The 14089-nt window shown below is 42.2% G+C and overlaps 1 protein-coding gene across 3 annotated transcripts in view; it reads left to right on the top strand.

Moving 5' to 3' along the window:
* Positions 1-14089, top strand: part of CHEK2 (checkpoint kinase 2) — a 50145-nt gene that overhangs the window by 12978 nt on the left and 23078 nt on the right. For all 3 annotated transcript variants that reach the window (XM_071209842.1, XM_004461706.4, XM_004461707.4), the window contains exons 4-6: positions 6205-6329; positions 6446-6593; positions 9044-9134. In XM_071209842.1, the coding sequence (XP_071065943.1) occupies positions 6205-6329; positions 6446-6593; positions 9044-9134 (364 nt within the window). The remainder of the gene's footprint in view (positions 1-6204; positions 6330-6445; positions 6594-9043; positions 9135-14089) is intronic.

Genomic DNA, 14089 nt, shown 5'->3' with positions numbered 1-14089 from the left:
TTGAGAAGAATGTATAACCTGCTGAGTTTGGATGCAGCTTTCTGTGTAAATCTGTTTGGTCTAACTCATTTGTTTTCTTATTCATCTACTGTCTAGTTGTTCTATCTAATGATGTGAGTGGGGTGTTGAAGTCTCCAACAATTATTGTAGAGATGTCTGTTTCTCCTTGCAGTTTTGCTAGAGTGTGTCTCATGTATTTTGGGGCACCCTGTTTAGGTACAAAGATATTTATGACTCTTTTTCTGGTGGATTGTCCCTTTTATTAATATATATGACCCTCTCTATCTCATAACTTTCTTACATTTAAAATCTGTTTTTTCTGGTATTGGTGTAGGTACTCTGGCTCATTTTTGGTTAATATTTGTGTGGAGTGTCTTTTTCCAACCTTTCACTTTTTTTTTTTTTTAAAGATTTATTTATTTATCTCCCCACCCCAGTTGTCTGTTCTCTGTGTCTGTTTGCTGCGTGTTCTTTCTTTGTCCGCTTCTGTTGTTGTCAGTGGCATGGGAATCTGTGTTTCTTTTTGTTGCATCATCTTGTTGTGTCAGCTCTCCATGTGTGTGGCGCCATTCCTGGGCAGGCTGCACTTTCTTTCGCGCTGGGTGGCTCTCCTTATGGGGCGCACTCCTTTCGCGTGGGGCTCCCCTACGTGGGGGCGCCCCTGCGTGGCACGGCACTCCTCGCGCGCATTAGCACTGCACATGGGCCAGCTCCACATCGGTCAAGGAGGCCCGGGGTTTGAACCATGGACCTCCCATGTGGTAGGCGGACACCCTATCCATTGGGTCAAGTCCACTTCCTGTCATGTTTTTTTAATCCATTTTGTCAGCTTATATCTTTTGATTGGGGAGTTTAATCCGTTCACATTCCATGATATTACTGTAAATTATTCATTATTTACTTCAAGCATTTTATCCTTTGGTTTTCATATGTCATATTTTCATCCGTCTTTTCAATTTTTTGTTTATCCTTTCTTCTTTCTCCTCCAAGCCTCTTTCTTCTGTTTTTTTTTTCTTTCAGGCTCTAAAGATTCCTTTAATATTTCCTGTGCAAAGGTGGATTCTTTTTTATGAACTCTGTTAGTTTCTTTTCATTTGTGAGTATTTTAAACTCACCCTCATATTTGAAAGTCAATTTTGCTGGATAAAGAATACTTGGCTGGCAGTTCTTCTTTTTCAGTATCCTAATTGTATCATACCAGTGTGTTCTCACTTCCATGGTTTATAATGAGAAATCCCTGCTAAGTCTTACTGGGCATCCTTTGTATGTGATGGCTTGGTTCTCCGTTGTTGCTCTCAGAATTTTCTCTTTATCTTTGGCATTTGACATTCTCAGTTGTGTGTGTTTTGGAGTAGGCCTATTCATATTTATTCTGATTGGGGTATGGTGTGCTTCTTGGACATGTAAGTTCATTTCTTTTGTGAGAGTTGGGCAATTTTCAGCTATTATTTCCTCAAATACTCTTTCTGCCCCTTTTCCCTTCTCTTCTTCTGGAACTGTCATAACATGTATGTTGTTGGGTTTTATGTTGTCATTCAAGTCCCTGATCCCCTGCTCAATTTTTTCCATTCTTTTCTCTCTCTGTTCTTTCTTTTCACTCTTCAATTTCAGCTGTTCTGTCTTCAGTATCACTTATGCTTTTTTCTGTCATTTCAAGTCTGCTGTTGTATGCCTTTAATGTGTTCTTGAGCTCACCTATTGTCTTTCATTCCTATGAGCTCTAGTACTTTTCTGTTCAGGATTTCAAATTCTTCCTTGTGTTTGCTCAGTGTCTTCTTTATGTCATTTCTCTCTTTAGCTGTATTGTCTTTCAACTCATTAATTTGATTTTGGAAATATGTGTGCATCTCACTACTTAGTTCTCTCAAATCCTGCATCTCTTCTGGTTCTTTGATACATTCCTTTTCTTGAACCACGTCTTCCATTTTCTTAGTATGGCTCATAATTTTTCCTGATATGTAGGCATCTGATTAGGATTGGAGTTAACTCAGGTACTCAATTTCTTTCTCTTTTATAGTGGTTTAGTAAGAGGAGGCTGTGTATTACTGCTGCTCTTTGATTTTTGATTCAGACTGAATTGTTAGGATTGTCCCTGTAAGTTGTTCAAAACAGCTCTCGACCCATGCAGACCAACTTCCTTGAGCCAGGAGGAAAGAGGCTATAAAGGCTAGAAAAAACCTCGCTGTCTTAATTTTAATTTTCTCATGTGCATTTCCTTGGTCTGCCAGTAGATGGTGCTGTTTGGCAGCCCACTCAGTTCAATGCCTGGTTGGTGTGTGTTTACTGCACCACAGACTGGATTAATATGACAGAGGTTCCTGCCTGGAGCCTAAGAGCCTTGTGATTCAAACCTTCTCAGGCAGTTCTCCAGCCTTTTCTGACAGGCCCCTCCCTTTTCCTGGGTAGGAAATAATTCCACTCCCCTCTGTGTCCTCAACAATCAGTCCAGGTTAATAGAGAGGAAGATTCGGAGGTTCGGATCTCTTTCGTCCCAGATCCTTTTAGACCTTGCCGGCTCCCAGGGCACACAATGGCATATGGCCCCTTTCGGCCTGGGAGGACTTGTGGGACACAGCACAGCAAATCTGTGGGTCAGAAGCTGAGTCAGCCTTAGGCTGTGTCCCTCTCTCCCCTTTCCTGAAGAGGTGCGACCTCAACAATCAGACCAGGTTAGAAGAGGGAGATTGAGAGGGTCATCTCTCTCCAGTCCTGTGCCGGCTCTCATGGCAAAAAATGGCTGGTCCCACCTGGCCTGCAAGGGCTGTGGAACACTGCAGATCAAAATCATGGGTGAAAAGCTGAGTCAGCCTTAGCTGTGTCCCTCTCTCTCCCCTTTCTTGGGTTGATGAATCCCTGGAGCCCCCTTTTTCTGTAGCCAGCTCAGAGGCCGAGAAGTCTAGTGTCTTTAGTGTGGGGGAGGGTGCTGGAAGCAGCAGCCTCTGATTTCAACTCACCGTTTTGCCGTCATGATACCCCTTCTATGTCTCGCTCCTGGGCGGTGTCCAGCCTTCACCTGGTGTCCTAAACCCTAGAAGATCTTTTTCCAGGCTGTTTCAGCCTGTCCTCTAGCTATTTTTTTTTGGGAGAGAAGAGTCCCGCGTCTTTCTAGTCCTTCAGCTTCCCGGAAGTCTGAATGGGTTGTGCTGTTTTCTTATCGTGTTTTGCATGTCTCTTCCTCACTAGCCTGGAAACTTTTTAAATGACTAATTTAATTTAATTTTTGGAACAGGTTGTATTTGTATTAGGTACATAATTCAAACAGATGCATATTGTTCATCCAACTTCTGTCCTTCAACAACTTCTCAATATTGCTGGTTTCTTATGTATCCTTTCAAGAGATGTTTGGTGTATCTACTGTTAGGTGTCTGTATATTCTTTTGTCCTTTATTTTAATACTGATGATAATGTACTTCATGCTGTTCTTCTACTTGCTTTTTATACTTAATATATTTTAGGACATCCTTCTATCAGAATATAATGATATTCCTTTTTTTAACTTTTTTTTGATTAGAGCTTACAGAACAGTCATGCATAACACATAGATTTCCCATACATCACCCCTCTACCAACACCTGCATTGTTGTGGGACATTTGCTATAGATTATAAAAGAATATCATCAAAATGTAACCACCAATTATGGTCCATAGGATATTCATTCTTTTTTATAAATAAATAAATTATGCAGCCTGCCTCTTACAAACATACATTCAAGTTGTTTCCAAACGTTTTGTTGTATTAATAATGTTATATGGAGGCGGACTTGGCCTAGTGGTTAGGGCGTCCGTCTACCACATGGGAGGTCTGCAGTTCAAACCCCAGGCCTCCTTGACCCGTGTGGAGCTGGCCCATGCTCAGTGCTGATGTGCGCAAAGAGTGCCCTGCCACGCAGGGGTGTCCCCGCGTAGGGGAGCCCCACACGCAAGGAGTGCACCCGTAAGGAGAGCCGCCCAGCGCGAAAGGAAGTGCATCCTGCCCAGGAATGGTGCCGCACACGTGGAGAGCTGACACAACAAAAAGAAACACAGATTTTGGACCGCTGACAACAACAGAAGCAGACAAAGAAGACGCAGCAAACAGACATAGAGAACAGATAACCGGGGTAGGAGGGGGAAGGGGAGAGAAATAAATGAATCTTTAAAAAAAAAATGTTATATGGGTAAACTTGTATATGTCCTTATGCCCTTTCATAATTTGCCTGATACTATCTGTAGGGTAAATTCCTAGAAGGGGAATTTCTAGTGTGTGTGCATATACCATTTTGATAGATATTGCCATGTTGTCCTACAGTTGTCCAGATTTACAGTTCTACTGGAGATGTATTTATTACTATACTACTGGATATGTAAGAGAGTATTTTCTCTTCCACACCTCTTGCCAACGTAGTGTCTTATGAGACTTTTTAAAATTAAAAAAATTTTTTTTTAAAGATTTATTTCTCCCCCCACCCCCCCACTCCACCCACCCCACCTCACCCCAGTTGTCTGTTCTCTATTTGCTGCGTCTTCTTTGTCTGCTTCTGTTGTTGTCAAGAGCATGGGAATCTGTGTTTCTTTTCGTTGCATCATCTTGTGTCAGCTCTCCGTGTGTGCGGCACCATTTCTGAGCAGGCTGCACTTTCTTTTGCGCTGGGTGGCTCTCCTTACGGGGCGCACTCCTTGCGCGTGGGGCTCCCCTACGCGGGGGACACCCCTGCGTGGCACGGCACTCCTTGTGCGCATCAGCACTGCGCATGGGCCAGCTCCACACGGGTCAAGGAGGCCCGGGGTTTGAACCGTGGACCTCCCATGTGGTAGACAGAAGCCCTAACCACTGGGCCAAGTCTGCCGCCTTATGAGACTTTTTGATCTTTGACAATCTGATAGGTGAAAAATAGAATCTTAATGTAGTTTGGCTTTTTAAGATTGCTTCTCTTGAGTTAGCTTGGACATCTTTTCATATATTTGAGCCATTTGTATTTCCATCTCATAAATTTTCTCTTCCAGTTTTGTCTTTTACTTATTAATTTATAGAAATTTTATATATATAAAAGAAAAATAAGTCCTTTGTGATATGACTTGAATATTTACCTTAGTTTTTTCTTTTTAAAAAATATTTAAGTGCCTGCCACAGCACCTAAATTAAAATATTTAGGTGCTGGAGTTGTCCTCTTAAACAAGAGACTCAGGATGCCCCCTTGGAGTTTATGTTCTAAGTGAGGGGTGTGGGAGGCAATATATAAACAACTAAGATAATTTCCAATAATGGCCCATATTAAGAAGGAACTAAAACAGGACACCATTATGATGGGAGGTGGGTGGCAGGGTGGAGCTCAGTTTGTGTAGAAAATTGAATAGGAGATGACATTTGAGTCCAGCCCTGAAAGACAGGATGGAATGAGCTGAAGAAGTGAAAGTACAAAGACCACTTTGGGTGGATGTGAACCTGGCATGTTTGGGACAATGAAAGGAGGCTCTTGGGGATAAGGCGTAGTGAGCAGTGGAAAGGGGTACACGGTGAGGCTGGAAGGGAGCCAAGTCCCATATCCTTGGCACCTGGCAGGCCATGAGGAAGAGTGCAGATTTATACTCATTATGGTGGGAATAAGCAGAAAGTGATAGTATATCATAAGTATTTTTCTAAGTCATTAAAAATTGTTTGAGAACTTTTAGTGGCTGCTTATTATCTCATGGTTTTGTATAAACTATAACTTATTAAACCCATTATTGGAAAATTTTGGTTGTTTTCCTTCCTAATCCTCTCTTTCCCCTATGGCTGCCTAGTCTCTTTGCTCATTTTTCCTTGTTTGTGCTCCTTGTCTTCTCAGATTTTTCTTTTGTTTGTTTGTTTTTGTTTTGCTCATTGTCTGCTCATTGTCTATTTGTTTTTTCTTTAGAAGGCACCAGGAACCAAACCTGGGACCTCCCATGTGGGAGGCAGGCGCTCAACTGCTTGACCACACCCACTCATGCTCGTTTGTTTTTCTTGTTGTCCGCTGGTTGTTTGTTTGTCTTCCTTAGGAGATATGGAACCAAACCTGGAGCCTCCTGTGTGGGATGCAGTGCTCAGCTGCTTGAGCAAATTTTTTAATATTATAAAATCTTAGTAAACCTGATTTTGGTTGTCCTCTTAGGCTATCTTCCTTCAAGTAGAATTTATGAGCATTTTTAAAAGATGTTTCATATATGAAATTCAACAGCCCCCTGCTATGCACTTTTGTATTACAGAATGTGTTAACGACAACTACTGGTTTGGGAGGGACAGAAGCTGTGAATATTGCTTTGATGAGCCATTGCTGAAAAGAACAGATAAATACCGGACATATAGCAAGAAGCACTTCCGGATTTTCAGAGTAGGTGACAAATACCCGTATACTTGGGATAGCTGGTAATCTAGTCACCTCTTAGAAATCTTTTCACTATAAATCCCTGCTGTTAAAACTTTGAAACAAAATGTTCTCTATTTTAGGAAATGGGTCCTAAAAACTCTTACATCGCATACATAGAAGATCACAGTGGGAATGGAACCTTTGTAAATAGAGAGCTTGTAGGGAAAGGAAGACGCCTTCCTTTGAATAACAATTCAGAAATTGCACTTTCAGTGTGGAATAATAAAGGTAATATTATCTTATGGTTACTGGATTTTTTTCCTCCCATGTGAAAAGGAAATTGACATTTGTGTCCTTGCAGGCTAAGGTAGCATTCAAGATTCAAGTCTGTCTTAACTGCATTTTCAGAGTATGAAAAGACAGATTTTCTTTGGTTTAATTGGTTTGATTAGCTTTACTTAAAGCCATATCCTATGAAATTATCATATTGTTTAAGATATTATAGTTAATTGATTCAGTTTGCACCAAATTAGTTTTAGATATCTATGAATTGTTGTTTTCGGCCATTAATCAGTCCTTTTGTCCTTCTGTTCTCCCTTTCTCCCTTGTCCTATGCAAGTAAAGATGTTTGTTGTCATCAAAGGCATCAAGTATTCCCTACTAAACCATTACAAGTATCACACCTAAAATGAACAATTGTTATTCAGAGCAGAGTCTAGAAAGAATAACTGATAAAAACAACCTACTGTATTAAAGGCAGCTCACAGTGATTTAAAATCTTGGACATGGAGAGTACTCTTTGTTTCTTTAATTAAAACAAAACAGGGGAGTGGATGTGGCTCAAGCCATTGACTGCCCACTTCCCACATGGGAGGTCCCAGGTTCGGTTCCTGGTGCCTCCTAAAAACAAACAACAAGCAAACAAAAAAATAACTCAATGGAACCAATGTGGCTCAGTAGTTGAGTGCTGGCTTCCCACATACGAAGTCTGGGGTTCAATCCCTGACCCTGGTACCTCAAAACAAAAGCAACAAAACAAACGACAGAAACAACCCCACAAAGCTCCCCAAACCTATCTGAGGGTAAAATCTTAAAAATACAGTTTCCCAGGCACTGCCCCACAGATTGTGATCTATTAGAACTGGGGATTTAAAAAGTTCTGCCCAGGCGATTCTCATGCAACCAATCCTCAGACTGGCATCAGGGAACCACAACTATGGTAGGCATCCTAAAGCACATTTTACGATTGACAGGTAGCTTTCCCTGTTTGTGACTATTTGGTTTTCTGCCTGACAGTTGTAGTCTGGGCAGCTCCAAAGGTTCTGCTCTTTGTGAGCGCCTGTCAAGGGGGCAACTGGGTGCTGATATTTGGCTTGACTTCCACTTGACATCTGTGTCCTACCTATTTCTCATTAGTTTGCCCAAGGGGCACCTTTTCTAGTTTGGAAAATTAGGCTAAAGGTGGCCCTGATTAAAATATACCAAACTGGCACTCCATGCTCTGCAGTTAACCTGCAGACATTTTATTAGGTATTTGCTGATATTTATAACTCTTAACCTGAAAATCTGGATTTCTTAGAAAAGTTGAAATACCTAGCCACAGTAAGCCTACATTCCTCCATCTCCAGGATCTGCCGGTGCTGAGTAGGAGTCACTGCCCTTAGATGGGACATGTGTTTTCCCATTCAAGTCTCCACTCCTCCGTGTTGTCTTAGACTCAACCCAGCCTCACCTGTGTACATTACCTTCCTGGCTTGTGTGAGCAACTGACTTTGCAACCTCTGAAGTAGACCTTAACATTTTGGAGAAGTACATCCCCAGAACCCCTCAAATTCCCAGATCCTTAGATACCCCTGGAACATATAGCTTCAGAAATATGCCAAAAGCATAGAGGAGCAAGTGGCTCAAATCTGAACTGGAGACTGGATCTTTAGGTTCCTTCAGGGAGGTCAAGACCTGTCACATGAAATCTGAGAAGCTCGAGTGTCTTAAATGTCAGTCATCGAAGATATTATTGGCAGTGGCAGATTTACCATAGATGGCTTCATAGAATTGAAATATTTGATATCTGATGTAGACTTGGCCCCACGTGGATGGTTAAATTATTAATATTATCATTATTTTTTAAATTATTTAAATATTAAATTATTAATATTATCATTATTTTTTTAGGAGGTACTGGGGATTGAACCCGGGGCCTCGTACATGGGAAGCGGGTGATCAACCACTGAGCTATAACTGCTCCCAATTTTTAAATTATTAAAAAATTGGTGGAGAAATAAGGGGCATTTTTTTTTTTTTTTGAAATGCTCTTTATACAGTTTTACAAATAGGTTCAAGGTGGTTTATATGATAAAATACCAGACGTATAAAAATATACATGGCTTACAGAAGATATTACTAGTATGGCGATCTATGTTCTAATTTTTATTGGGATGTTTACTTACCTAGAACATTTTTCTAGGCCTTGACTAACTACTTTTTACTTCCAGGCCTGTGCTGATCTGCATGGGTATTTGTATTTAAGATTAGCATAGTTGATTAATACCAAGGTGAAGGAATAAGAAAAGCATTATGTTTTGGGTTTCACAATATGCGTTAGCCTAGATAAATAAGCTTTACATGTTATATGTAATTTTTAAAAATCTTACATACCTAAGTTTATTAAATTTTATCATTACTTGTTTTCCTTTTATTGAATGAATGAATGAGACCTATTTCTGTCCTTTTCTCCATAGTTTTTGTGTTTTTTGATCTGACCGTAGACGATCAGTCAGTTTACCCTAAGGAATTAAGAGATGAATACATCATGTCGAAAACACTTGGAAGGTAATCTTTTTTTTCTTGTCAAAATTGCACTTTATTTTTATTGTGCTGTAAATATTTATTATCAGTTAGTTTTTGTTTTATAAGGCTTATTATCTATTCATAAGATACTTTGTAGGGCACCTACTTGTGATGCCATATTACTGATTTACTTGATAATGATCCATTGAAATAAGCTCTTTTTCCTTGTAAATTATACTTAAGTGATAGCTATCAGTTTTATTGAGATATAATACACATGCCATGTAGTATGTCCATTTAAAATATACAATTCAGTGGAATTTAGCATATTTACAGAGTTGTGCAATCATCACTGTAATCAATTTTAGAATGTTTTCATCATCCCATAAGAAACTCTGTACTCATAGGCCATTTCACCACTCTGCCCCAGCCCTAGACAACCACTATTTTGTTTCTATAGATTGGCTTATAGATTTCTGTCTCTATATGCGGTCACCCCTTGGGCTGAAGTGTGGTTTGCTGGCCTGGCAGGGGAGCAGCCGCAATAGGCCTAATTCCAAGCCGCTGCCCACATAATAGGGTGGCTGGTTGGACTCACCGCCACCCCTGAAGGGAGCTCGGCATGGGCGCAGAGTGCCCTCGGGTCTCCCCTTCTCGGCAGCCATGCTTCCGCGGCCGCCCCTCCTCCCGGATAGCGCCACACGATGCCTTATGAGGCAACACCCTTCTTCTTCTTTCTCCCTGCGCAGGCGCAGGGCGGAAAATTCCAGTCTGCCTTTTCCCGCCCCCCCCAGCAGCAACAGCCAGGCACAAGGCGGGAGACTCAAGTCTGCCCTCCAACCCAGCAACAGCAGCCACCAATCCCTAAACCCTGCCACTTCCCCCAGCAACAGCAACAGCCAATCCCTAACCTCCCCCTTCCAGTACCTCCCACCGACCTTTCCCCCCAGTAACTGCTTGCAGCAGCCAATCAGAACACGGCATAACTTCGACCAATCAGCCTTCCCCAGCCCCTATAAAACTGTAGCCACTTCCTCAATAAAGTTGGACCTGCGTGTTTACCTCGTCTCCGCGGTAGTTCTTCTGCTGTGCACCCTCCAGTCCTGAGAGCCCCCGACAAAGGCCTGGCCTCCCTTGTCCCCAGTTCGTCGCCTGCTTCGCCGGGCGACCCCTTCGTCGCCGGCTTCGCCGGGTGACCCCGTCAGCCGAACCGCGCAATCCCTGTGAGACCGACCCCTCGTCTGCTGCCGGACCGACCCCTCGTCCCAAGCTGGACCGACCCCTCGTCCGCAGCCAGACCCCACCGCCACCGACCGAGCAAGCCGCCGCATCTATAGATTTGCCTAATCTGGTCATTTCACTTAAATGGAATCATACAATATGTGGTCTTTTGTGACTGGCCTTATTCACTTAGCATGGTGTATCCAAGGTACATTCATGTTGTAGTAAGTATTAGTACTTTATTCCTTTTTATAGCTGAATAGTGTTCCATTGTATGTACATACCATATTTTGTTTATCCTTTACATCTGTTGGTAAATGTTAGATTGTTTTTACATTTTGACTATTGTGAATAACAGTGCTATAAACATTGTTGTACAAGTTTTGTGTAGACATACATTCATTTGGTTATATATCTAGGGGTAGAATTGCTAGGTCCTGTGGTAGCTGTTTAACTTTTTGAGGAAGTGCCAAACTATTTTCCAGAGCTTCTGTACCATTTGACAGTCACTTTCACCAGCAGCATATGAGGATTCCAACTTCTCCACATCCTTGCCAGCATTTGTTACTGTCCTAGCATTTGTTATTGTCTGTGAAGTGATGTCTCATTTGAAATTTTGTAATGAGTAATCACATTGAACATCTTTTCATGTGCTTATTAGCCATTCATATATCTTCTTTGGAAAAATTTCTATTCAGATACACATTTAAATTTTTTTAGGAGGTTCTGGGGATTGAACCCAAGACCTTGTACTTGGGAAGCAGCTGCTCAACCACTGAGCTACATCTGCTCCTCATTGAGAGCTGGTTTTTTCGTTTGTTTGTTTTTTAGAAGGTGCTGGGGATTGAACCTGGTACCTTGTACATGGGAAGCAGGTGCTCAACCACTTGAGCTACGTCCCCTCCCTCAGATACATGCTTTAAAAATCGTATTATTTATCTTTTTGTTATTGAGTCATAAGAATTGTTTATATATTCTGGATATAAGCCTCATATGAGATATATGATTTGCAAATGTTTCTTCCACTTCTGTGGGTTTTCTTTTTCACTTTCTTGATAGTGTCCTTTGAAGAGTGAATGTTTTAAATTTTGATGAAGTCCAGTTTATCTCATTTTTCTTTTGTCACTTGTAATTTTGGTATTGTGTGTAAACAATCCTTGCCTAACCCAAGTTCATGGAGACTTAACTCCTATATTTTCTTCTGAGAGTTTTATAGTTTTTAGCCTTTATATTTAGATCTGTGATCAATTTGGAGTTGATTTTTGAGTGTGATGTGAGGTGGGAGGCCAACTTCATCCCTTTGGTGGTAGATATCTACTTGTCCCAGGACCATGTATTGAAGAGACTATTCTTTTCCATTAAGTGGTCTTGGCATCTTTGTTGAAAATCCTTTGACCCTAAATTTGAGGGTTTGTTTCTGGACTCTTGATTCTATTTTTTGGGTCCATATGTCTATCCTATAGTATGCCACACTGTCTTGATTATTGTAGCTTTGTAGAAGGTTTTATGGTTGACAAGTGTGAATCCTCCAAATTTATTCTTTGTTTTTCAAGCTTGTTTTGTCTATTCTGTGTCTCTTGATGACTTTTCTTAAGAGGGTTTATTTTTGTTGTTGTTTTTGTTTCTTATTTTTTTTTTGAGGATTATTGTCTACAACTTGAAATGTGGGAAGTGGGGAGGTATCTTGGTGTAGATATGAGGCCTCTCTGCCTTTGCGAGAACCTGCACTCCTTACCGCTGGGTATGCTTGCTGCAGTCCTCATCCTTGCAGACACAGCTCTGCGGCCACCTCTGAAATCTCTCCTGACTCCTTTCACTTCTACTGTCCTCAGCACAGGGAGTTAGCTGTTTCTCCCTCTTTGTTGCTGAAGAATCTTTTACTGCACTAATGTTCTGTTACATTAGTTGGTTTTAGCATCAATAATATTTGTTGAATAATTATTTAAGTTCTGTAGTCTTGTTCTTCAGCATTATCTAGGAACTATTTCCCTCCCAATCTGTGAGACTCAGACCCCAGAGGGGAACTATCAGTTATGAGTGGATAAACCTGCTAGCTGATTGCAAACTCTGTCATTTGGGGTGATGCCAACTTCCAAGGCAAAGCCTTGTATTTCAGCAGCATAAACAATATGTGTGGCTGTTCCTGGTAAAAGGAACCTCCATGTGGTGATTCAGGTCCTCAGGCTCCTTTCATCTTACAACCCTATTATCCCTTAGAACCTCAGAGTCTACTGATTTCAGCTAGTGGATGTGAGAGAATATGGAGAAAGCACATCCGTTTCTGGAAAACTCCTATCCCAGTTATAGCACAGAGTCCTTCTTTTTTTTTTTTTTTTTTTTAAGATTTATTTTTATTTATTTAATTCCCCTCCCCTCCCCGGGTTGTCTGTTTTCTGTGTCTTTTTGCTGCGTCTTGTTTCTTTGTCCACTTCTGTTGTCGTCAGCGGCTCGGGAAGTGTGGGCGGCGCCATTCCTGGGCAGGCTGCTCCCTCCTTCGCGCTGGGCGGCTCTCCTTATGGGGCGCACTCCTTGCGCGTGGGGCTCCCCTATGCGGGGGACACCCCTGTGTAGCACGGCACTCCTTGCGCGCATCAGCACTGCGCACGGGCCACCTCCACACAGGTCAAGGAGGCCGGGGGCTTGAACCGCGGACCTCCCATGTGGTAGACGGACGCCCTAACCACTGGGCCAAAGTCTGTTTCCCCAGAGTCCTTCTGTTCACATTGGATTGGCCAAAGTAGTCACTTGACCACTTCACATTGCATTGGGGCCTGGAAAATACAGTACCTGGATGGGCATCCCCCTCCTATATTGTGGAGAAGGACAGTAATTTTTGGACGTCTGACCCTCAACTGTTAATATACCCAGTATCCCTCTTCTGTCCCCACTTACCTATAGCACTAATGTACTAACTAAAAACATCATAGAATTTGGTCCTACAGGTTTAGCGTTAGCCCACCAGCCTTGCTGTCTGAATTGGTTTTCTTTTGCCTCATAACAAAATTACCACAGTCTTACTGGTGGAAAACAACACATTTATTATCTGTGGATCAGGGGTTCAGGTGTAGCTTAGCTGGGTCCTCAGCAAAACTACAGTCAAGATGTTGGCCAGGGAGTGGATGTGGCCCAGGCAGTTGGGTGCCTGCCTTACCACATGGGAGGTCCCGGGTTCAGTTCCTAGTGTCTCCTAAAGAAGACAGACAAACAGTGAGCAGACATCAAGCAAAAACAACATGCAGACAGTGATCAAAAACAAAAACGAGTGGGGAGCAGATGTGGCTCCAGCAGTTGGGTGCTCGCCTCCCACATGAGCAGTCCTGGGTTGGTTCCCCGTGCCACCTGAAGAAGAAGCAAACAGACAATGAGCAGGCAGTGAGCAAAAAGAGTGAGTGAAGAAAAGCAACGAGCAAACAGATGAGGGAGCCATCTGTGTGAGTGGGGGGACCTAAAAAAAATGTGTCTATTCCTCAGCCTTTGGCCATAGGCAAAGACCTTGAAACATCTTGTTTTTTTAAAAAAAGAAAAAGATGTTGGCAGAAGTGGGTTCTCATCTGAGGGCCAATTCCCCTTCCAAGCTCACATGGTAGTTGGCAGCATTGAGTTCCTCATGGGCTGTTGGCCAAAGGCCACCCACAGCTCCTTGTCACGTGGCCCTCTCTGCAAGGGCCTCTCTTAACCTTACAGCTTGCTTCTTGAAATCCAGGGAAGGAGAGCTAAACATTAACAATCTTCTCTAGTGTCATCAAGGAAGTGAAATCCTGTCACCTCTGCCTTAT

The sequence above is a fragment of the Dasypus novemcinctus genome, chromosome 19 (genome assembly GCF_030445035.2).
Source record: "Dasypus novemcinctus isolate mDasNov1 chromosome 19, mDasNov1.1.hap2, whole genome shotgun sequence".
NCBI classification, from domain to species: Eukaryota; Metazoa; Chordata; class Mammalia; order Cingulata; family Dasypodidae; genus Dasypus; species Dasypus novemcinctus.
Note: the sequence above shows the minus strand (reverse complement) of the source record. Positions and strands in the feature narration are given on the sequence as shown.